Genomic DNA, 27069 nt, shown 5'->3' on the forward strand with positions numbered 1-27069 from the left:
CCCCTAAAGTCAGAAAACACCTTTCTCACATGATAAAATATTTTTTTCCAGAATCTCTCAGGAGATGATAGAGGATCATAATTGATGAAAAAAAAATCCTTCTACGTGTATGTTCGAATTTCAACAATGACTGAGTTATAGAACTTTTTTTTGTTTCGGGCTCTGTTGCCTCAAACTAGCTCTGCACAAAAAAGTACGCTACGTAAGCTAATTCTTTAAAGTAAAGGTAATAGTAGTGGAACATCTAAATTAGTGGAATCAAATAACATTTTGGAAGTGAAAATTGAAAAGTTAGTAATTTTTAATGTGTTGTTTCTATCAAATAAATTGAAGCTCACTCAACTTCTATTTTTCTCAATGTCGATGCAATATCGACATAAACAATTCCTGGTGAAAATTCAAGTAAAATCTTCAAAAACGCTATTTTTACCCACTGTACTTATAATAGCACTTAAATTTTACCTTAACGCTGACAGGTTACATTTTTTCTTGAAATAAGTCATATTTGAATGATAAAAAAAATTTTTTTTTTTTCAAACTGTATATAATCGAGTCCGACCTGTATTATAATTGAATATTTTTAGATTTTCGATTGTTCCTTTGATTTCATAGTTGTATTTTCCTAGATTTTTATATTCATAATTCCTCAGATTTCAAAGTTTGTGGTTTTTTAGATTTTTGTTTCCGATTTTCTTTTTTTATGTTCTACACTTTTTATATTTTTGAATTTCCAAAATTGTTCATAGTACAAGATTCAATTATTTTTGGATTCATGATTGTTCCTCTACTTTTCCAAATTATAGCCTTAAGATTTTTTATATTGCTAACCCTTACAATTTGAAATATTTTAAAGTTTGATTTTCAAAATGACATTTCTTTAAATTTAGATTTTTATTTTTTTTAAATAATAAAATAATTTTTTTTTAAATTAAATTGACAAATTTTGGATTAATATAGAAATAGATATTTTAAAGATTGATGCATTTTAGGATTTATATTTCTATGTTTTCATTTTTTTCGTTGATTTCTGGATTAAACTTTACTTAATTTTAAATGCTCTAGATTTTCTAGGTTTGACATTCAATATTCAAATATTTGCAATTCCAGTGTTGTACATTTTTTCGTATCTGCATTTCAAATTTAAAATTTTTTGTATTTTTTATTTTAGATTCTTTGGATTTCTTGGATTTGAGATTGACAAAATTGGGTTTTCTATATGCTTTCTTTTGGTTTTGAGATTTGAATTTATGGAATTCAATTTCATATTTTATTTAACACTCAAGATTTGCTAGCTTTTAAATCACGAGTTCCATTTTTAAATACTACTAAATATAACTTTTCCAGAATTTTATTTTCTTTTGATTTTGTGGATTTTTGAAACTCAACATTAAATTAAAAGCTTTTTAACATCCGAATTCAGCATGTTTAAATTTTTCTACATTTTGAACCCTTAAATTTTCGATTTTCTTTTTGTGTCAATATTTTCAGATTTACGAGTGTTAAGATTCAGGATTTTCTTTCAATTCATTCATTTTTCAAAAATTCTATTAATCATTACTGTGTAAGGTGAAACCTTTTAAGTTACTGATTTTCGATTGTTCCTTTGATTTCATAGTTGTATTTTCCTAGATTTTTATATTCATAATTCCTCAGATTTCAAAGTTTGTGGTTTTTTAGATTGTTGTTTCCGATTTTCTTTTTTTATGTTCTACACTTTTTATATTTTTGAATTTCCAAAATTGTTCATAATACAAGATTCAATTATTCTTGGATTCATGATTGTTCCTCTACTTTTCCAAATTATAGCCTTAAGATTTTTTATATTGCTAACCCTTACAATTTGAAATATTTTAAAGTTTGATTTTCAAAATGACATTTCTTTAAATTTAGATTTTTATTTTTTTTAAATAATTAAATAATTTTTTTTAAATTAAATTGACAAATTTTGGATTAATATAGAAATAGATATTTTAAAGATTGATGCATTTTAGGATTTATATTTCTATGTTTTCATTTTTTTCGTTGATTTCTGGATTAAACTTTACTTAATTTTAAATACTCTAGATTTTCTAGGTTTGACATTCAATATTCAAATATTTGCAATTCCAGTTTTGTACATTTTTTCGTATCTGCATTTCAAATTTCAAAATTTTTGTATTTTTTATTTTAGATTCTTTGGATTTCTTGGATTTGAGATTGACAAAATTGGGTTTTCTATATGCTTTCTTTTGGTTTTGAGATTTGAATTTATGGAATTCAATTTCATATTTTATTTAACACTCAAGATTTGCTAGCTTTTAAATCACGAGTTCCATTTTTAAATACTACTAAATATAACTTTTCCAGAATTTTATTTTCTTTTGATTTTGTGGATTTTTGAAACTCAACATTAAATTAAAAGCTTTTTAACATCCGAATTCAGCATGTTTAAATTTTTCTACATTTTGAACCCTTGAATTTTCTATTTTCTTTTTGTGTCAATATTTTCAGATTTACGAGTGTTAAGATTCAGGATTTTCTTTCAATTCATTCATTTTTCAAAAATTCTATTAATCATTACTGTGTAAGGTGAAACCTTTTAAGTTACTGATTTTCGATTGTTCCTTTGATTTCATAGTTGTATTTTCCTAGATTTTTATATTCATAATTCCTCAGATTTCAAAGTTTGTGGTTTTTTAGATTGTTGTTTCCGATTTTCTTTTTTTATGTTCTACACTTTTTATATTTTTGAATTTCCAAAATTGTTCATAATACAAGATTCAATTATTCTTGGATTCATGATTGTTCCTCTACTTTTCCAAATTATAGCCTTAAGATTTTTTATATTGCTAACCCTTACAATTTGAAATATTTTAAAGTTTGATTTTCAAAATGACATTTCTTTAAATTTAGATTTTTATTTTTTTTAAATAATTAAATAATTTTTTTTTAAATTAAATTGACAAATTTTGGATTAATATAGAAATAGATATTTTAAAGATTGATGCATTTTAGGATTTATATTTCTATGTTTTCATTTTTTTCGTTGATTTCTGGATTAAACTTTACTTAATTTTAAATACTCTAGATTTTCTAGGTTTGACATTCAATATTCAAATATTTGCAATTCCAGTTTTGTACATTTTTTCGTATCTGCATTTCAAATTTCAAAATTTTTGTATTTTTTATTTTAGATTCTTTGGATTTCTTGGATTTGAGATTGACAAAATTGCGGTTTTCTATATGCTTTCTTTTGGTTTTGAGATTTGAATTTATGGAATTCAATTTCATATTTTATTTAACACTCAAGATTTGCTAGCTTTTAAATCACGAGTTCCATTTTTAAATACTACTAAATATAACTTTTCCAGAATTTGATTTTCTTTTGATTTTGTGGATTTTTGAAACTCAACATTAAATTAAAAACTTTTTAACATCCGAATTCAGCATGTTTAAATTTTTCTACATTTTGAACCCTTGAATTTTCGATTTTCTTTTTGTGTCAATAGTTTCAGATTTACGAGTGTTAAGATTCAGGATTTTCTTTCAATTCATTCATTTTTCAAAAATTCTATTAATCATTACTGTGTAAGGTGAAACCTTTTAAGTTACTGCAACCAGACATTGATTTAAATTCAATAGCATCAATAAAATAGCATTAATCTCATCAATTATCTATTTTATCTATTCACTAATTAGATTTTTTTAAAGTTTCTGATTTTTGCTATTAAACCAAGCCTAGCTATATTGCTGAAATCCACTGATTACATAACTATTTTCTACATTATTCAATCATTTTAAGATTTTCCAGATCTCCAGTTTTTTATGATCCAATTGTTTTTTTATTTCTAAATATTCGGATTTAGAATTCTCTTAATTTTTTTTATTTTTTCGGGTTCATTTCGTAGGTATTTTAAACAAGTTTTCCTAATTATATTTAGATGCGTTGGGTGATCAGGGGAGTTCAATCAATCCCAAAGAGTTGTTTGACATGGAAAACAGATTTTTTTAATAGAAATAGTTTAAAATTGAGTTTAAACATTTTGTTCCCAAACACTGAAATCGGAATCCCAAAGCACCAAAGTTGCCTAAAGAAACAATTTATATCTGAATTTGTAACATTGAAATCTATGTCTGAAATTTGAATTTTGAATCTGGATTCTGGATTGAAATTTATTTAATCGATTTATCAATATTCACGGGATGGACTAACATCGGAAACATGGAATCTGAAAACTGGAATTCAAATTAAAAGTTAGATCAGAAAGATTTTGGATCCTAATTTTGGTATGAACAATACTATCGGAATCTGACTATGGGATTTTAATTCTGAATCGGGAATCTGGATTTGGAAATTGGGATTGACATTCGTAAATGGAAATCTGAATCAAAAAGTTGAAATCTAAATCTGAATGTAGAAATCGGGAAAACTGGACTTCAGAATCAAGATATAAATAAGAAATTGAGAAATAGATTTTGACGAGTGTGAACTCAGACTTGGAATTTGAATCTACGAATGGAAAATGTAATCCGAATCTGAATTTCGAATCTGGAATATAAAAATAGATAACGAAATAGGAATTTGAATTTGGAATTCGAACGTAAATTTGTTTATTAAATTCTCAACTAAGAATCCGAATTATTAATTAGAACTTGAATTGTAATCTCAATTCGGAGTTTATTTGATTTTTGAATCGCAAATCAGAATCTAAAAAATAATTCAGGAGTCCAAAATGTGGACATAGATTCAAATTTAATTTTGAAAAGTTTGAATGCAAATTGGGAATTTAAATCTGTGAATGGGAAACGCAAACAAAATCTGAAACTAGAATTTTGAATCTAAAAAACAGATTCTGAATTAGAAATCGGGATTCTGGATGCAAATGTATATCTGGATCCAAACTCCGGTTAGATTCTAAAGAATTTGAATTCAGATTTGGAATCCAAATCTGTGAATGGGAAACACATTCGGAATCTGAATCTAGAATCTGGAATCCTAATTTATAATACGGATGAAAGTTTGGCATTGGAATTCAGATTCAGGGATACGCGGTTGACCCTGAATTTTAGTTTAAGAAATCTCAAATCAGATGTTGAATTTGAGTCTGTACATAGGAATCTGAGAAATAATCTGAATTTTCTAACGAATCTGAATATAGAAAACAGAATCAAAACTGAATCTGAATTTAGATACGAATACGGTACAGGAGTTCGGAATCTAAATTTAAAATCCTACATCAAGAACTGGAAATGAAATATGGATTCGAATCTAAATCTGAAATCGGGAACCTAATGTTAGATGCGGGATGCTGACAATCTGAATATGGAATCCGGGTCAGAGTCAAAGTCTAAAACTCAAACTCTGAAGCCTAAAATGATGATTGATGCAGCAGGTCATTCACATTGCCAAATAATGAATCATATCACTACTTTGAACTGCTTCGGCAAAGAAACTTCAATGAAACTCACAGACTCCGGCCTAATCGCATTTCACTCTCGGCAGCTCGTAAAAGTCGGTGTCGCGAGGGACATACCCAACCGGAGCAAATGATGATTACGATCATGGAGACACAACCGGGGACTCGAAGCTGCTTGCCTTGTTTTTCACAATCACGATTTTACCGTTGGTTTCGATTTCAAGGCTTTGTTTTTGGAACACTTTTTTCGATTCAGGCCAAATCACAGGAAAGACAGGAATATGTTTCGCACCTGCCGAATTCTCCGAATCGATAACGAAGGTGTGTAACCAAGATTCAATTCCCCTCGAGTCATAATTTTTATCAACACGTGTGGTGTGATTTTCACCGTTCCAACCCGAGATCCGGGTGCGATTGGCGGAACATAAAATCCACTGCACAAACCTCGGAACCGTGTGTTGTGTAAAGGGTACAGAAGGTGTCAAGAGAAGGGAAGCACATAAGGTCTCTCGGGAAACTCACTCGTCCGATGTCGGCTGTTGGCTGTGAAAGCCCCAGACGTTGTCAAAGCTGGAATTGGATGAGGGCACGTCTTTCCTCCATTTTGGACGGTTACGGTTGTCTAGCTGCGTCGTGGTGCGGATACCACGGGGAGTTGCTACCGCCTCCCAGTTGTTGTTGAAGCTGAGACTGTCTGCCATCATTTGCTAGTCATAGGCTTTGCGATTGGCGTTGACACTGCTGTTATCACTCCACGTTATCGTTGATAACGGCAATCGGAATCAAGCGTTCTTAAAGTCTTTATCACCGTTGCGGCCGTCAGCTCACAAATCACACACAATCTTTCCAGTCTCGTTTTCCATCACATGAAACACTGGCGCACACTTGACGCGGAGAATTGTCATTCAACTTTGTCCCATGCTGCCTCCTCAAACATAAATATATATGGCAATCGCCGGAAATCGAATGGTTCTCGATATGCTTCCCAAGAACAGCAGCAGCATCCGTAGCTTATCTGCAAACATTGCAGCATCATGCATTCACAAATTCTAGCAATCGCATCGACTTATCGTTTTCTGATGGATTTCCACTGCTGTGCGAGGCAAAATGTTAGGATCAACTGACCCATCTCATCTATTCCCCTTGACTGTACACAACTGACCGCATTCAGCACCAGGCTCAGTGTGTCACGTTCAACGAAACTCTTTTTTTTTTCATGTGCCATTTTTCAATAATGCGCCACGGCTGTGTGTATCATACACTTAATATTGAGACACAGGAAGTGGATTCGCTGAGACATAAGTCGACGCGAATTGGCACTCACGAAGTGTATATTAATGCCGAGCGAGCGTTTGGGCTGACAAATTTGGCGCCGAATGGCCGCGTGGAATGGTCCCGGAAGACTGGGGGAGGGCGGCAACGGTCTGAGTGTGCCATAAAGGGACTTGGTACTGATTTTGGAATCGGTAGCAGTACGGTTTTATTGGCCAGAAATTGATATCTGTGTTTTTTATTCAGTTGAAATTCTCTGAACAATTCTTCAGTTAACTCATCCTTATTTTACAACGCTTCTATCTCGTTCCATCATTCCCTCGAACGTTAGCATTTCAATTATTATGGCGGGTTTACATTAGGGAGATCTATAACTATAGATGGATTTATTCACGTGAAAATAGGTGTAAACGGGTGAGAATAAATATGATACACTTATTCGAGGTATATATAACTTGAATAAATTCAGCATATGTAAACGCTTGTGAATTTCTCACTGGTGAGAAATCACTAAAGTTGGATGTAGTTCTACTATAGGTGTTGAAAAAAATTACTGCAGTCTTCCGGTTTAATAACGTTTTTATTTGGTTGTTAAAAAAATCGTTTAATCTTCTCCAGTAATTTTTATCTATCTGCTTTGATCGCTCTTATTTTTACTTTAATAAAATCAATTTAACTGTAATAATATTTTCTAAACATTGAACTACAACTTTTCACTCTCAGTACCTTTTGTTTGATCTGTTTACCAATGGCAGCAATCCCTTTTGTTTATTTGTTTACCAATGGCAGCGACTCGAAATACTCCGTCATTATTCGTCAAGATGTACATATCCAGGGGTGAATGCGGCTTGCCCTATCGGAGGTTCGTCACGGTTGTGACACTCCCCCCCCCCAGTACGTCGTAGTCATTGACTCGGCTTACTAGGATTAGAACCGACGTCCAGAAACGCCAGCTTCACCACTGGTCTCTCTAGTAATCCATGCATGGTTTGTACAACTCCCCTGCGTACTTGTCCATCCTTGGAGTGAACCACGCTGATGACGCGACCCCTAGGCCAGCAGTTCCGTGGCAATGTATTGTCCACCAATAGCACTATATCTCCAGTTTCAATGGGCTTCACCGGCTGGAACCACTTCGTTCGACGTGTTAGCGTTGGAAGATATTCGTTGACCCATTTCTTCCAAAACTCATCTGCGAAGGCTTGGGACATCTTCCAGGAATGTTGAAGCATAACCGAATCGTTGAATGCGATCGGGGGCTTAGAACCATTAGAAGAACCCAATAGAAAATGGTTGGGTGTAATTGGAGTGGAATTTTCGTCTTGTAAAGGAACTTGAGTGAGCGGTCGGGAATTTATGATCATTTTTGTTTCTAGGAGCATATTTCTGAGGATTTCGTCTGTTGGAAGTCGTTTCGTCTTTATCTGCATTAACGTTCTTTTCACTGACTGTATCAGGCGCTCCCAACAACCACCGAAATGCGATGCAGCAGGTGGATTGAATGTCCATTTCGTATCCGAGCTTTCGAAGAATTCCATCATCCTAACTTGGTCAATCTTTTCCCTAGAATCTCGTAGTTCTCGACTGGCACCTACAAAATTCGTACCGCAGTCGCTGAAGATTTCTAAGGGTGTTCCGCGACGTGCGATAAAGTTTTGGAGAGCAAGAATGCATGAGTCTGTCGTGAGTGAATGCGCTATCTCGATATGAATAGCCCGGATCGTCATACAGGTTAGAAGGACACCCCATCTTTTCTCGACCCTTCTTCCGACTACAACATGCATAGGTCCAAAGTAGTCAATGCCGGTGTACGAGAATGGACGAGTGAAGGCCGCCAATCGCGACTCCGGTAGATCTCCCATAATTGGAGCACGAGGAACTGCTTTTTGAATTTTGCATCGTTGACAGTTACGGCGAATCTTACCGAACGTTGCTTGTAGTCGTGGTATATAATATTTCTTCCGCATCTCGTTCAAAACCGTTTGATGATTGAGGTGCCTAAATTTTTCGTGGTATTCAGCGATAATTAACTTTGTCACATGATGATCTCTGGGTAGAATGATCGGGCGTTTCGTAGATTGCTCGGCATACTCACAAGCATCAATTCGTCCACGCACGCGCAGAACTCCTTCGCTATCGACGAAGGGAGATAATTTATACAGCACACTGCTTTTCGGAACGACAGCAGAATTTTTCACTGCACTCCTTATTGCTTTCAAGAATTCTAATATCATTCGTGTATGTTTGCCGCTGCACTTGGCGATATATAGTATATTCTGCATTGAGCAATTCTTTTTGCTGCAGAGGTCCGGTGATAATAGGATGATTACTAATTTTATTTCAAATGTTAATCGGAAAACGTTGAACAAATGCTACCGTTCTTACTAGTCGTTTCCACGAGGAAAAGTTCTCCATCACAAACAGAGGTTCATAAATAGAGTGATGTAGAATATTCGTTCTAATTTCTTCGGTTGTTTGACCAAGATCTTTCTCGCTTTCCGGCCATTCATGTTCCTCTTTTCTTAAGAACTCTGGACCGCGGAACCAACGACTCCGGGGCCGTAAATCTGGCAGCTTCTGCCACTTCGTGCCTTCATCTGCAATATTCTCTTTCGTTGGCAACCATCTCCATTCGCCGATTTCGGTCGAGTCTAGTATCTCGCTTACCCTGTACGCCACATATTGACTATATCGTCTGTGGTCTGATCTCAGCCAGCAGAGTACGTTCCGCGAATCTGTCCAGAAGATTTTTTTGGAGATTGTTATTCGATGTGACTCCACGATATTTTTTGCCAGGCGTGCTCCGATCACTGCTGCCTGCAATTCCAAACGGGGAATAGAGAGGTACTTCAGCGGAGCTACGCGAGTTTTCGCCCCTACTAATGCACATTCAACTTTGCCTCTTTCACAGTATCGCAGGTAGGCTACTGCAGCAAATCCTTTCTCGCTGGCGTCTACAAAGACATGTAATTGAATACTTGTGGTAATATTAGCAGTGGTTGTTTGACGATAACATCTGGGTACTCGCACTTCTTCAACCTGTGGCCATAACCTCCATTTGGTATCGAGATTTTCTGGAATTTCTTCGTCCCAGGCTGTTTGGCTTCGCCATATTTCCTGAAGAAGGACTTTTAGGTACATCTAGAAATGTGCCAATAGCCCGAGGGGATCGTAAACGGTCATCAAAGTTCGTAATACCTCTCGCTTCGTTGGGACTCGGTCCCCTGAAAGTAGCCCCTGGTCGTGTCGAGCGGATAGTTTGAACGTAAACGTGTCTGACGCTGTACACCACCACATACCAAGCACCTTCTCGGTCGACAGTTCATTACCGAGACTCATGCTTCTCTCCGTTGAATTAGTTTCTTGTAGCTTTGATAAAATTTTCTTGGAGTTCGAAAGCCAATTTCGTATTTCGAATCCTGCTTTGGAATTGATAAATCGTACATTGGTCGCAAGAATTGCTGCTTCTTCTTCGGACTCTTCACTGGATAACATGTCATCCACATAATGTTCGCGTTGAATGCACTCCACCGCCCGAGGAAATTGTTGTCGAAACTGTTCAGCGTTGCGATCCTTCACGTACAACGCACAACTTGGCGAACATGTTGCTCCGAATGTCATAACGTTCATGACGTACACATCTGGCTGTCTAGTAGAATCGCCGTCTCTCCACAAAAACCTCTGACTTTGCTGATCTTCTTCTCTTACTAAAACTTGGTGATACATCTCTCTTATGTCCCCAGTTATTGCAAAACGAAACTCACGGAGCTTGTACAAAACTGTTATGAGTGACATCAAGTGATCAGGTCCAGTTAACAGGTAAGAATTTAGTGAAACACCAGTGATACCATAGCCCACAAACATCGCATGCTACCATCCTGCTGCTATCTGGTGATTGACATAGCGCACAACTTGCCTCCTTAGTTGGGGAAACGACTACCTTCTTCTGACCGACACTCTTAGACATTTCGCATAAACGAATTTTTTAAAATGTTGAAAAAAATTACTGCAGTCTTCCGGTTTAATAACGTTTTTATTTGGTTGTTAAAAAAATCGTTTAATCTTCTCCAGTAATTTTTATCTATCTGCTTTGATCGCTCTTATTTTTAATTTAATAAAATCAATTTAACTGTAATAATATTTTCTAAACATTGAACTACAACTTTTCACTCTCAGTACCTTTTGTTTGATCTGTTTACCAATGGCAGCAATCCCTTTTGTTTATTTGTTTACCAATGGCAGCGACTCGAAATACTCCGTCATTATTCGTCAAGATGTACACATCCAGGGGTGAATGCGGCTTGCCCTATCGGAGGTTCGTCACGGTTGTGACAATAGGTGAATAAATTCACCGAAAATATGAATATGTTCATTATAGAAGTTCACGCTAGTGTAAACGGTTGATGCGATTTCTATAAATCTCATCATATTTCTCCACATGAATATATCACTGGTCTAAACCCACCCTTAGACCACGAGGTCATGCACCAGAGAACCCAATTTCAAATCTAGTTTTAGGAGAAAATTAAAAACGTTATTTGAATAAGCACTAGTTGTATCATAAATTTTTTGTAACAAATTTGATTTCTGCACCAACCTTTGTGAGAGGCGAGTTTAAAAAAAACTACATAATTATGCTTAAAATATTTTAGGTTTTCAGTATTTTTATGTTTCTTAAGATATCTCTGCACATGCTTAACCAAACTTCAATGTCTATATACCATTGAATGGATCATTAAATGCTTGTTCGAAGAGCCGTGGGTAGACCTACGTTTCATTTTGTAATTTATGAGAAACAAGCATTTGAAAAACAGGTATTTTGAAGCGTTGACACGTCACAAAAATAGAGCATTTTTTTAGTTTATCAGATGAACATAGTTTCAAACATTTTTATACTTGGGTTTCTCTGAGCAAACAATGAAGGACAACAACCCACAAAATTTGGTTGAGATCAGTCCACAAATAGAGGAGTATCAACTGTCTCCAGAGGTTGTTGTCACGTCACGAAAAGTAAGTATACGATCCATTCCAGTGTGACGTAACAAAATTTCGACTCACTACGAATACTTTTTTTGCGTTTTCATGAATAAAGCACACAAAATTAAACGATGTTATAATAAAATTAACAAAATTTCCAACAAGAATCATCAGTTTGAGAATATTTTATAGTAAGATTGGCATGTTGTCAGTGAAATACTTTTGTGACGTGGCAACACCTGATTTCTTGCTGTTTTGGACTGTTGAACATTAATGATCAATCTAATTAATTACAGTTTCGTTTCAAAACATACAAATGATCTATCTCCTATGTTTTATACAATATATGAACGTAGATTCCATAATATATGATACTAGCTAACCCGGCAAACTTCGTCCCGCCGAATGTTTGTTTTTTGTTATCAATACCTTTCAACATTCACGTTTTCTTACTAAGCGCACGTTCATGAGTCCAATCGCAGAACTGTTCATTCACCAACTGTTCAAACTCGATCCCTCTTCCCCCCTTCTCGCGTTACGTAATTTGTGCACGACGCCATAATATCAGATTATTTTCAGACACAATTCTCGTTCAAGATTTTTCAACCACTTGCAAATTACATGTTTCTCCGTTACATGGAATAAATCTTTGATACAGAACACATGATAGAATAAAGACAGACCCCTCCCCTCTTCTTCCCTTAGAGAGGGGGGAGGAGTGTCTATTTACCATACAAACGTTTCGAAACCCCCAAAAACTTCACATGCCAAATTTGGCTACATTTGCTTGATTAGTTTTCGAGCTATGCTGAAATTTGTTTTTCATTTGTATGACAGCCCACCCTGAGAGAGGGGGAGGAGTGTCGAACCACCACAGAAACATTTATTGCATTCTAAAACCTCCACATGCTAAATTTGGTTTCGTTTGCTTGACTAGTTCTCGAGTTATGCAGAAATTTGTGTTTCACTTGTATAGGAACCTCCGCTTAGAGAGGGGGAGGAGTGTCGAACCACCTTAGCAATGTTTCTTCTCCATAAAACCTCCACAAGCCAAATTTAGTGCTTCATTTGTATGGCAGCCCCCCCTTAGAGAGGAGGGTGGAGTATCTAACCACCGTTAAAACATTTATTGCGCCCTAAAATCTCCATATACCTAATTTGGTTTCGTTTGCTTGATTAATTCTCGAGTAATGCAGATCCCCCCTAAGAGAGGAGGAGGAGTATCTAACCACCGTTGAATCATTTATTGCACTCTAAAACCTCCACATGCCAAAGGGCCTGCCCGGGTAAGGGAGTAAAAAGTGCTCCCAAACCAAATCACTAGCTGTATGGCAAATATTGTAAAGGATATTAAATAAGAAATTTTGGCGGTTTATTTGAACCCCTACGGGTTTGACGTAGGATCTATAGTGAAAAACGTACTTTTTCGTTTATTTCACGCCACCCTCAAAAGATCCGAGATAAAAATTTGAAAAAAATACTGAATGTGCATCTTACTACGGTGTATCAAGAAAAATTATCAAAAAAAAAATTTCATCAAAAATTTTAGTACCAAAAAAAATATTGAAATTTTGAATTTTTTTTTTGGGATTTAGAGATTCAGTACCACTCTAATTCATATTTAAATGTGTTTCTACAGCTTTTCTAGATATGTGTGATTTTTTTCAGATTTTTTTCAGTGTTGCGCGGTATCAAAAAATATTTTTTTTATATTTCCAAAGAGTGGTTAGGTAAGGTAGTAAAAAGTGCCCCCAAATCAAATCACTAACTGTATGGCAAATATTGTAAAGGATATTGAATAAGAAATTTAGGTGGTTTATTTGAACCCCTATGTGGTTTGACGTAGGATCTATAGTGAAAAACGTACTTTTTCGTTTATATCACGCCATCCTCAATAGATCCGAGATAAAAATTTGAAAAAAATACTGAATGTACATCTTACCACGGTGTATCAAGAAAAATTATCAAAAAAAATTTCATCAAAAATTTTAGTACTAAAAAAATATTTAAATTCTGAAAAATTTTGTTTGGGGATTTAGAGATTCAATACTACTCTAATTTATATTTAAATGTGCTCTTACGGCTTTTCTAGATTGATAAATATCTTCAAACTGTTTTTTTTCAAATATCTAATAATAAAAATAAAATAAAAAAAATACATAGTACAAAAAATGTTATAGATTTTCTGGCATTTCGAAATTTTGAAAAAAAATATAACTTTGAGACCCACTCCTGCTCAAAATTTTTATTTAAATGCGTTCGTATGTGTCTTTTTTTTACATGTGGCGTAATTTTTCCTGAATTTTTAAGAGCATTGTGTGACACAAAAATAATTTTCTTCATCGTCTGCATTATTATTTTTATTTTTTTGTAAACGATTATTCTATTGTATTCGTGGTTTTCAATTGAAAGATTAAAATAAAAAAAAACAAATCGGATTCGTGGTCTCAAAGTTATTTTTTTTCAAAATTTCGAAATGCAAGAAAATCTATAACATTTTTTTGTACTGTGTATTATTTTTTTTATTATTTTATTTTTATTATTAAATATTTGAAAAAAAACAGCTTGAAGATATTTATCAATCTAAAAAATCCGTAAGAGCACATTTAAATATGAATTAGAGTAGCATTGAATCTCTAAATCCCAAACAAAAATTTTCAAAATTTCAATTTTTTTTTAGTACTAAAATTTTTGATGAAATATTTTTTTGATAATTTTTCTTGATACACCGTGGTAAGATGCACATTCAGTATTTTTTTCAAATTTTTATCTCGGATCTATTGAGGATGTCGTGAAATAAACGAAAAAGTACGTTTTTCACTATAGATCCTACGTCAAACCACATAGGGGTTCAAATAAACCGCCAAAATTTCTTATTTAATATCCTTTACAATATTTGCCATACAGCTAGTGATTTGGTTTGGGGGCACTTTTTACTCCCTTACCTAACCACTCTTTGGAAATATAAAAAAAATATTTTTTGATGCTGCGCAACACTGAAAAAAATCACACATATCTAGAAAAGCCGTAGAAACACATTAAAATATGAATTAGAGTAGTACTGAATCTCTAAATCCCAAAAAAAAAATTTCAAAATTTCAATATTTTTTTTAATACTAAAATTTTTGATGAAATTTTTTTTTGATAATTTTTTTTGATACACTGTAGTAAGATGCACATTCAGTATTTTTTTTTTCAAATTTTTATCTCGGATCTTTTGAGGATGGCGTGAAATAATCGAAAAAGTACGTTTTTCACTATAGATCCTACGTCAAACCACATAGGGGTTCAAATAAACCACCAAAATTTCTTATTTAATATCCTTTACAATATTTGCCATACAGCTAGTGATTTGGTTTGGGGGCACTTTTTACTCCCTTACCCGGCTAGGCCCTTTGGTTTCGTTTGCTTGAATAATTCTCGAGTAATGCAGATCCCCCCTAAGAGAGGAGGTGGAGTATCTAACCACCATAGAATCATTTATTGCACCCTAAATCCTCCACATGCCAAATTTGGTTTCGTTTTCTTGATTAATTCTCGAATAATGCAGAAATTTGTGTTTCAATTGTATGGCAGCTCCCTCATAGAGAGGGGGGTGGAGTGTCTAACCACCGTCAAAACATTTATTGCGCCCTAAAATCTCCATATACCTAATTTGGTTTCGTTTGCTTGATTATTTCTCGAATAATGCAGATCCCCCCTAAGAGAGGGGGAGGAGTATCTAACCACCGTAGAAACATTTATTGCACCCTAAAACTTCCACATGCCAAATTTGGTTTCATTTGCTTGATTAATTCACGAGCAATGTAGAAATTTGTATTTCATTTGTATGGCAGCAGAATAGTGTTTGATAGTGAGAGTTAGGATTTAAGTGAGAGGGAGATAATGTTTGAGTGGAAAGAACTTAGCCTTAGAGCGGAGTTATACAAAGAAAGTGCACATACAAATGCAACTGCAAACATCTACGGTCAACGATCAAATTCAAAGTCATCTTCAACACGCAAACATAAACGCCCTTGCACAGGTATGTGCGCGGATGCATACAAAGAGTTGATCAAAAGTTTCTGATATCAAAGTCAAAGCATGCTCTCTGTAGTGAGCGCCACTCGATGAACCAGGGTTGCGCTAGCCATTGATGGCAAGCGCCAGAGTGAACGTGTTAAACAATCACGATCTAAAAACTGGAGGTCGGTTTGGGACCACCCCGACTTTTCCCAAATAAAGACATACCATGTGTTACAGGTAACAGGTAGATTCAATTTATATAGCTTATTTTGATGAACATACCATAAACAATGAAAATTGCTTTGTTTAGTAATGTCAATATGAAGCACCGTTCCTGAAATACAAAGAAAGGTAGGTTCAGGACCACCGGTTGCGTTAGGACCCCCTTCCCCTATAGGATGGACTTTTGGAAGGGGAAGGGGAGATCTCAGAAGACAGTGAGAAGTATTCAGAGTATTAAAAAAACATAAAAAATAGTATATTGCTTGCTACAATACGGTGAAATTCTTATTTAATACAACTTTTGATTGTGTGACGTGACCACGTTTCGCGGAGACTGTTTATTCGCACATTTAATACAACTTTTGATTGTGTGACGTGACCACGTTTCGCGGAGACTGTTTATTCGCACAGAGCGCGTTTTCACGTCACAAAATGCATGCCGTCAAATTGCATGTCCCTGCGAGTTTTGACGTAGGACTACCGTAGGATTCCATCGGTTCGTTTCGGGACCACCAACATGTTCGAAAGAGTTGAATTTTATGTTAATAACAATTCCAAATAACTAACTATAACTAATAACTGTCAAAATAACAACATTTGGCAATATACAACTTTACACGATGGAAAAATGACCCATTCATCGATGCCTCATCAACAAACGGAATTCAAATCGGAAATCATCAGAAACTTTGAAAGACACTGGCTGCCATAAAAAATTGACATGCACTGTTTGAAGGCAGTCATCTGGATATAGAATATGAATCCCAAATTTGGAATTTGAATCCTCCAACCCATTTTTGATTCTGGAATCCAAAACGGAATCTGTTATCTGGATCTAAAAAGTAAATCTTATGATTTCATTTGGAAGGGAAAATGAATAGAAACTGTTTCTGAAACCTAGATTTTATAACTCGAATCTAGAATCAACGGACAGAGCAAAGTAAGGAATTACTAACAGAAAAGCACTTCGGCTCGAATAGGAATCCTGAATCAGAACCTGAAGATTCCACTGCAAATTTTTGTGTTGAGTACGGACACCGCAAATAATTGATTCTAGAATCTTAATTCGGAAAGTGCATCTGAATCTGAATGTTGGTCTGTGTTTGAATCTGAATCTGAATTTGAATCCTAATCATAATCTGTATCTGACTTTGAATCCGAATCTGAATCACAATCTCAATCCGAAACTGAATCTAAAATTGGATTCTACATCTGTATCTGAATTTGAATCTGAATTAGAATTCGAATTCGCACACGAATCTAAATCTGTTCGAAACAGTATTTGAATCCGAAATTCGAAAATGAATCTGATTCAGAATCTTTATCAGAATTCGAATCTTAATCCGAATCTGTATCTGTACCTGAAATTGAATCCAATTCCGAATTTGAATCCGAATCCGAATCTAAATCCGGATTTCAATCTGGAACTGAATCCGGACCGTTATTTATACGAATCAGAATCAAAGTCAGAAATTGAAACCGAATTTGAGTCTAAATCCAAATCTAAATACCTAAATACCTATATCTAAAATTTGAATCTGAATCCTAATCCGAATTCGAATCTATATCTGACTTTAAATCCGAATCTGAAACACAAATACGGAAATAAATCTTAAATGAAATCTTTATCTGAATTTGAATCCGAATCTATATTCGAATTTGAATACGATTTTGAATCTAAATCTGAACCTGAATCTCAGATTTTCATCCGAATCTGAATCTAAATCTGAATTTTAATCTAAATCTGAATCCGAATTTGAATCTGAATCTATATCCGAAGTCGAATCTAAATCTCTTCGAATCTGAATCTGTATCTGACTTTCAATCCGAATCTGAAACACAAATAAAAAAAAGGAATCTTAATACGAATCTGTATCTGAATTCGATTCCGAATCTAAATCCTGATTAGAGTCTGAATCTCAAATCCGAATGTAAAACCGAACTTGAACGTGAATCTAAATCTTGAATATGAATCTGGAAACTGCCATCTGAGATCATAAATCTTGGTCTTAATATGAACATAATTTTAATACGAACTTCATCTAGAATCTGGAATCTAAATTCTGTAAATTATTAATCTGGAAACAGTATTTGAAGTTCAGATCAAAACTACAATACCAGGAGAAATTTTGAAATACAATCGTATGATACCGTTTGAATCTGAATGTGGATTCATATTAAAATTATAGTTCAAACCAAGGATCTGAAATTTTTTGTTCAGATTTCTGATAGGTAAACATTCGAGGATATGGAAGTATTTTTCAGAATTCTCATTATTTACCAAGTTATTTCTTACCTGGTATGACTTTGCCTCAAAACTTTCAACACGTTTTTTTCGAAACTATCTCCTCTAGAAACTTGTTCAGTTTTTAGTATAACTCTAGACAAAGATCAGTTAACACCATGTGTTAAAGCAGTTTTTATTTACATTTTTTGTTATTCGCTGCAGTTGCTATGCGAATCCGATTGTCTGCTACCGTTCTGCGGAAGGAGCTGCATAACATAATTTATGAATTATTTTGACGTAGGATTACGTCTTTCGGGAACATATTGGGGTAGAAATTGAAAATCGAAAATTGATACATCGTGAAAATTGTCCAATTTCAAACGCTTATTGCTCAGTCATTTCATGATGGTCTAATGAAATTTTTGCGTCAATCGATTTCGGCACTCCATAACAATTTTTTATATTGAAGAAAATAATATATGTCATGAAACCACCAATGTCGAACCATTGAAAAATCTCAACCTCTATCCTATTCTAATTGCAAATATATGCATGTCGGGGGCATTTTTATATTGCAAGTAAGGTGAGTGATACGATTAATTCTAGAATATAAAATTTAAATTTGGAACTTTAATATTGGTTGCTTCGTGAACTTTCATATCAATGTGTATTGTGAAAAATTTAGCACAAGTGTAAGTGTAAAATTGTATATGGCAGCAGTTGTGTGAGAAATGACTTGTTATATGAAATGATTTATTTCAATTTTCATAAATAAAAACCAAGGTGTGCTCCCGCTCTAGAACGGGTCGTTTGGATTGAGCTGTCTGTTTTGTTGTGTTTATTTTCACCCAAGTAAAGTTTATACGGCGAGAAAAATTGGAAAAGTGAAGAAATATTAGAAAAAGTGATTTCCCATATGCTCTACATATAGTATTAGGTGCTGTTAGTCCAATTAAAATTCGCATTGGGTTGAATAAACACTCGGAAGGTAAAAAATATAAAAGAAAATTACCTTTTCCATTTTAAATATGTTTTCTCTATATTAAAGTAACATGTTTTTACTGATGAAAATAATTGATAATTGTGTTAGGTATTGGTGATTATCTTATATTACATTGGTGATTTCTTTTTCTTTATTTCATCCATACATAACATAGGCGGTATCTCGTCTAGGATCTCAGAGGGCGGTCTTCATTATATCTCGTTCCACTTCGGTATCTTCTATCTGATACGTACCATCCAACGACTGTTTACCACCCTTCTATCATCATCACTCGGTAAATACTGGTGGAGTGATAAAAAAAAACTGAACAACTAAACAAAACGGTCCTTTTCAGGGCCACCAAATCATTGTCAAAAAGTTTAACGATGTGATTCTTCAAACATATCCAAAATCAACAGATAGCCTAACGGAATCCAACGTCAACTATGCGGTCGTGCCTCGGACACAACCCTTCTGTGACTTGACTTTTTGGGAGTAATGTTTTTGGGGGTTTAAACATTTAAGGCATTCGAATAAACTTTCCAGGGAAAATTGTAAACAGTTATATTTTCCGGCTTCTTGAAATTCCAAAATATATTTGGTAATTTTGTGACCCGGAACTTCTCTAGAAAGGTTATATTGAAAAAATTGTTTTTTTTTCAATTTTGAGACTAAGTAATTATATGATTTTATTCGAAATTTTTAGAACTTCTTGAATTTTTTTTAGAATTTTCGAACCCAGAAGAGCTCTAATTTTTATTTAAATGTGTACGCAAATGTTTTTAATAAGTTTTTTTTCAGAATTTTCACAGCATTGCGCGGCATGATGTTTTTGGTAGTTCGAAACTTTGAAGTTTTTTGTGTGAATTTCGAGACCCAGCACTTGTTTGACCCCTATTTAACGATGTTCTTGTGTTTTTATATATTTATGATTTTTATTCGGAGCGTCAGAGCATTGTGCGGTACAAAAAATATTTTATATTTTTCGACGTTTCTTAGTTGTGCTCTAATGCTCTAATTTTCTTAAAATTAGTATCTTTTTGAGTTTTTTTTTCTATAATTTTCAAAGAATTTCACTGTGCAAAAAATTTATTTTTTGTGTTTTGATTTTTTTTTCAATGGGTTTGAATCAGTTTCACCCCTACTTTATTAAAATATATTCATACGTTTTTTGACGTAGGACTACGTCTAACCGGAAGATATAGGGGGTGAAATGTAAATCTAGGCACTGAACAAGTAGGAAAAAATGCAAGATTTGGAACGCTTATAATTCGAGCATTTCTCAATAGATCGCAAAGGTTTTTGCATCAATTGATAGGAAATATATCTACGTATCTATCATAACGAATAACATTTCATTTTTCTTGAGATAAATAATTGAATAATTGTGAAATATCAAGCATTGTCCAATTGCACTATGTGCCCATTTTTGACTGGTCCATTTTGTGCTCCTCAAATCGTACAGACCAAAACGGGCAACAAGAGCAGCAGCGAAATAGAATGAAGTACGATTGGAAAGGAAAAAGAAAAAAAAAAATAACGAAACATTGGTCGCAGTCTCACACATGCGTAATTCTCGAGCCAGCCAGTCAGCTTAAAAATCCCCGCTCCGCTGCCGTAACGATCATTCTTTGTGTGGACACCGACTGGACAACATCGTTGCTGGACGAGCTGGACGGCGAGGGATCGAGTGCCTTTCTCAAGGCAAGAGGGCGTAGGTGGTAGCGCTGGAGTAGAGTAGAGTAGAGTTTTCAAAGGGCCTTTCTCAAGGCTAGAGACGAATGAACTGCAAAAGTTTAAAGTCTCTATAATACAAGATCTTCCTTCCTTCCTTCCGTAACGATCATTCTCATTCAAACCGTACACCACATCGGTTCGCATCACAACACATCAACAAACCAACCCAAGCAGCCATGTTTGGACATGGTAAAGGAGGAAAAGTGAAGGGAAAGGCAAAATCCCGCTCGAACCGTGTTGATCTGGAGTTCCCCGCAAGGGTAGCTAGTCCGAGCGCGTTAGTACCAGTGCACCAGTCCACCTAGCCGGCGTTATATAGTTTCGGCCGCCGAAGTGATTGAGTTAGCTGGCAAAGCTGCTCGCGACGATAAGAAAACCCGCATTCGGAACAGAACACATTCGGTTCGGTGGACATCAAGACAACAGGCAGTTGCAGCGAGTGGCGAGTGGCAAACGCAATCGCAAAACGGCATCAGGTAGCAGAAGAAAAAAGTTTGTTCTTTATACAAACTGCTTTGGTGGCAAATCCAGAACAAGGCGGCATCGAGGGCGTTCGAAATGGTTTTTTCAAAACCACGAGTACTAAGTTTTCTAAATTGGAACCATTCCATAAAACAAGGCGCTTTTCAGGGCCATTAAACCTTCCAAAAAAGAGTTTAGGAAATACAGTTCAATGCTTTCTAAAACAATATCCAAAATAATAATAAAACACAAAATTGATTTTTTTCATAATTTGTTTGCCAGGATATGATGAGTATGTGAATTTGGCAGTTGTTCTGAGCTTATTGATTGTTATTATTATTTTTTTAATTTTTTTAATTAAATTTATCACCAATTCTTAAATTGCTTTTAGATTGAAAGTACAGTAATTTACACTTATCTCGACATTTAGCTAATTGGACGGACCTGTAATGCGACATATTTAGTTGGACATTTTTGTAAACATAGAGTTCGGGGTCCAAATTATGACCCCACATTGAAAGTCGACACTGTACCACTGTCATCGCAAATGTTCAATTACAAGTTAAAATTACCTCCAATCCGATACTGAGTGGTGGTAATGCGACGTGCCATTGAATGTAATTTACTGTAAAATATGTCACAAGCTGGATGGGAAGAAATTTCCCAACTGTGAAAGCTGTGGCGAGTGGCAAACGCAATCGCTAAACAGAAAGGTTTAGCCGAACAAGATGGGGATATCGAGTGATAACAAAACAATAAACTCTTTAGATTGAAGATAATTTTGTGATCCTGAAAAGGACCCTTTTTAGCCTGCATGTGAATCCAACGAGCGAACAAATCGTAATGAATGTATTTTTCTTTCTTTCTTTTTTTGTTTTTAAGAGGCTTTAAACTTTGAAGTTCATTCGCCACAATAAAACCAACCCAGAGGGGACTGTCGAAAGGGAAACCAAAAAACGCAAAAACACAACGCCAAAGGTTCTTTTCAGAACCACCAACATGTTCATAAAGAGTAAACAGTACACTAATCCATTTTTCATGTAGATAGGTAGGTATTCACGTAGGAGAAGAAAATAAAACAATATATTTAAAATATATATTTAACAAGAGCTGTCCCCTTTGTATAGTCCTACGTCACTCCGGTTATGTCCCCGACCACCCGTCTTTTTGTATGTGTAAACATTAAAAAAAAATTCAAATGTGTAAACATCAAAAAAATTGAAGGAATGGTACTCGGAGATCGTCACTTAAGTTTGAGGGTGCTTGCCCGTGAATAAAATATCTCTCACGAGACCGTTCGTCATATTTTGGTTGATGTTATGGGCATAAAAAAAGTTGCAGTACGACTAGTGCCAAAATATAAACTTATAAAAACTAATTCGATGCGTTAACTTATTTCTAATTCATGATGACAGTTATGGAACATTTAAAGTCAGCTTACGGCAAACTTATTAGAAGTGAATTAATGAAAAACAAAGCCCCAAAAAACAGTTCTGTGCATTAAACCCTCCATTTACACTACTCAACTTTTGCAAGCTTCACTTCCAAAGACTTGTTTGTCACGCAGAATTTATTCTCAGTCGTCAAAAAACCTGCCAACCTTTCGGCTATCATTTGAGAGCAAAAGAAAAATTAAGAATCAAATTCTACGGATATAAGTCGTGCATAATATCCCATTCATGACATTCGCCTTCTTTCGTATATCACTTTCCTAATCTCCTGAACAAATTCTTACCTATGATTCATAGTGGGGCAGACAGTGTGTGGTTCTGGGTTTTTAGGCTTCATCCCCCCTCCCATGTTATGCCACCAGAAAACGCAATTTCCTTCGTTAATTATCCAAAACAGCTCGCAAATTTGCTTTCTTGATGAATTTGAACAGCAGCAGCAACACGTGAAACACACGCAAAGCTCAACCGAGTAGCTACCCCGAAAAAACAATGAAACCGAACCGGCCAGACGGCGGATGAGGGAAGGCGGTTGTAATCGAAAGCGAACTTTCAACGCCCACTCAATCCAGCAGGCAGAGTAGCGGTGGGTGGAGGGCTTACAGCAACAACTATGTGTATCAGCAGCTTTCGTTTTCGCCCACACACACACACACACACACACACACGAATGTTTCCACCCGCGGTGAAGCGGGGTTTGGATGGAAGTTTTCCACCTCGGTCAGAGAGAAACAGAGCGGGGTGGGAGAGAGACAGTGAAAGGTGTTTTCTTATCGCGATTTTGCCGCTACTTTGTAAAGCATCAAGCAAAGCAAAGAAGGAGCTTCGGTTACGTGCGTGCGGTGTTATTGAAGGGCGTCGAAAGGTACGTTTCATTGAGCAGCCTTGAAGCCTTTCGACGGAAAGGGATTTCAATGGGTTTAGGAAGTTTATTAATAGCCTTGACTCGTTATAAAAGGTTTAGGAAGGTCTTATCTTCTAATGTAAATTGGTTTCTCTTCTAAGAGGCCTCCCACCGTTTGCTCGTCATCAACTCTTCAGCCCAGGATGTTCATGAACAGCAGTGGGCTTCCGACATCAGTTTTGGTTGGCAGATGGGTAAATGAACGAACGATTTTTATAATTTTCTAACAATGGCGTGCTGCTAACTTTGGGAACGATCTGCCAGAAACGCACTTCGCCATGAAATCGCTTCAAAATGTTATCTAATTTAAATTAATTGCTCATCTTCGATAAAATCAAAAATTTAAATACAGCAAAATGTTATTTCACGATCGCGAAGAATTACACCACCCAAATGGTGCCCTTGGGCACCCATCCTCAAACTCCCTGCCACTTGTCAAATCGGGTGAAACTCGATGCGAGGGTGTTCATCGTATTCCGGTATCACGTAGGTTTTGCACAGTTCAAAACCCGGTTAACCACTACACTGGTAGCGCCCTTGGCAAGGCGCCACAGGAATATGGTAGCCAGAAATAACTAGCTAAATGCATGGAAATAAATCCGATTTGACACATTTCTTTCCTCTTCTCCCCGTGCGTTGTGATGTGTCGTGATGCGAATACCGACCAAATCCTTACGGAATACACATCACAAACTAGGAATGTGGTGCTTGAGATTTACTCCGATCGAATTTAACACCGATGTTCGTCATTTGGTTGAATAAAAACGTGTTTTTCTAAGATAGTTTGATAATTGTTCGAAAAATGATCGATTCTGTCCCAGCCTTCTTCGATAATTTGACGTAGGACTACGGCTTTCATTTCTGTACTTTAAACGTTCATCTATCCCTGTTGAACGATGTGATATAACTATCACTTCATTCGAAAGATAAAAGATCTTCGAATTACGTTTGTTACTTATTCCCAAAAACTTGCCTCAATATCTCAAAAACTGCTTTGAAAGCGAACTGTTGAAATCCAACAACTCACTCATTGACGGTCCATCTAAGCCAGGGACATTAGCACTGGTATGAATGGAAACACCGAAAGCTGTTTCCCTAACACGGACTACTGAATGAAATGGCTACAAAAACAGGCTGCGAGGATTTTCGATGTTATCGGCCCTTGTCAGGGCTACCAAATAGTTGTACTAAAGAGCAGTGTTGAAAAACATCATCGTCGCTAAGCTCAAATGCATATACTTTCGGGCTAGGTTGCATCGAAAACCTATATTTTCCAAACGGAAATCAAAATGATAAATCCAGACAATCAGTGAATATGAGCAAATGAATTTTTGTTCTTCAATATGTTTTGAAATTTATTTTTCCACCCAGTGTCATTTTCGTCTTGATTATTGAAGACGTCAGAATTGAATTTCATTATAGCCAAATGATGTCTTATCAGCTTTTGTTTACTTTGAACCTGAGGCTGCTGTGTGCGGTTGGTTTTTATTTGGTTCGGACTTTTATTATACTGCTGCTTCTCAATCAACGCAAGCAAAAGGAAGATTATGAAATATATCCATTTGACCATCGAGTCTAGGAGCAATTGTTTATCCAAATGTTTTATGAGCCCGTGCTTCTTTGCAGCTGCTGGATGCCGTGTTCGAAAATGCCTTATGAAATTCCAGATGTCGCAAATCACTTGACGGTAGCTACAACCATTCGTTGTATCCATTCTGCATATGGCGTTTTTGTTCTCTAAATGATTCGGTCTGACTATTTTTTTTTATTTTTGAATTTTGACTCAAGTTCACCAGAACGAATATCGTTTCGCAAAAGATGAATATCAATTTGTTGCTTTTGATATTCAAAGTAGAAATAACAGCGAAGTTATGAAGCCGAATTTGTTCATGCATCAACGATATGAACAAAATGAACTCGTTTTTTATTGCCATTAATAGAATGAGGGCACATTAAATTATTTACTCGTGAATATTTGTTGATATTCTAAGACACTGCTATAGAGTACGTAATTCTTGAATTTCTATAAAGTTCTCACCGGCAATAATTTGTAAGTCCTACGTTAACAATGCGGTAGTGTCTTGGGCACAACTCTTCTGTTTTTTTTTCTTCGGAACGTATGGTGATAGCTACCCAAATTTGTGTTTTTCATTATCGTATGAGCCATTTTAGTTGAGACTTTATTAACTATCAAACCCGGCGAATTTCGTCACGCTGAAAATTGTTTTTTTGAGATTTCCCCTGAAATTTATTCTTCTTGTACAATCCCGACCAATAACAGACGACGCCTCTCGAATTCCAATTAGTGAATGATGAACACTTTTCGAATTCAATTGAATTCAACATCTTTTGTTCATAACACAATGCTGATTATATGCTTTGTCAACGAAATAAATTTGAAGAACTTTGTGTTTTTCGGTTCGATGGTAAATTTGCCCTTCAATCTTTAGAGCTGTTTGTAGCCTCCAAGCCTGTAGCCTGTAGCCTCTAAATTTGTGGGTAAGTTCAAGTGTAGACTCATCAAATTCTAAGCCTCGATATGTTTCACATCTTACTATAATAACAACAAATAAATGTGAAATGACGAAGCAAAAAGGGCACCATTTAAACTGTTCGATTTGCGACGATGAAAGAAAGAATGCATAATACATGATTTGCCTTTGCATTCGCTCGCAAAACATACATCTTTTATTCACATGATTTGCTCAACAGTTTTACTGTTTTCACTGTTGATGTCTCAGGCGAAAAAAAATGCTACATAAATTTGCCGTCTAATTGTATATATTATAACACATTTCGTAAGAACGATTCTGCGTAATATGCATTTGAAATCTTTTAATTTTTCGTTACATTTTTCGTTTCGTTTTCCCTCTATATAGAAATCACAGACGTAGTCCTACGTCAAAATGCACATTTGGTAAAAAGCTAATTTTTGGGACCACCCCAATTATCGAAGTTACACCCTAAGGAACCAAATAAAACCACGAATTAAAAATTGATCGATAACGAACAAATACAGATGATCTGAGCGAAATCGGAGTTGATTTCGTCTTCGGTATGTCCTTAATTCACGGAATCGTTGCAAAACTACCAACATCCATGTTCACGGAGACTGGGCAAAAGTCACGGAGACACGTGATATTTTCGAGGCAAACATAATATATCATGCATCTCCTTCAATATAATCGAAATTGGATTGATTCAATGGAGCCGCGTGGTAGTTTCGATGCAGAACTATATATGGAAATATTTTTCTCCTTGTTTATTTTGATTTGACATTTTAGCTTCTTCGAAAACCTTCAATAGTTGTAACAAAATCGAAAATCGATCGATCAGTTTGAAAGTTACAAATAATAGCCGGAAAAAATATTTTTTAACTAAATTTGGTAGGTGATTCTAAGCTATCTTGTATATTGAAAAATGATTGTCTGTCTGTC

General features: G+C 35.3%; 1 protein-coding gene across 4 annotated transcripts in view; it reads right to left on the reverse strand.

Moving 5' to 3' along the window:
* The window catches only part of LOC129764592 (cytosolic purine 5'-nucleotidase), a 117639-nt gene that overhangs the window by 23183 nt on the left and 67387 nt on the right, over window positions 1–27069 (reverse strand). Inside the window, exon 1 of one of the 4 annotated variants that reach the window (XM_055763826.1) lies at window positions 5919–6266. The exons of the other annotated variants lie outside the window; for them this stretch is intronic. Coding sequence (XP_055619801.1) covers window positions 5919–6100 — 182 coding nt within the window. The 5' untranslated portion in view covers window positions 6101–6266. Of the gene's footprint in view, window positions 1–5918; window positions 6267–27069 lie in introns of those variants that run through there. 4 annotated transcript variants of the gene reach the window in all.

This window comes from Toxorhynchites rutilus, chromosome 1, assembly GCF_029784135.1.
Source record: "Toxorhynchites rutilus septentrionalis strain SRP chromosome 1, ASM2978413v1, whole genome shotgun sequence".
Taxonomy (NCBI): Eukaryota; Metazoa; Arthropoda; class Insecta; order Diptera; family Culicidae; genus Toxorhynchites; species Toxorhynchites rutilus.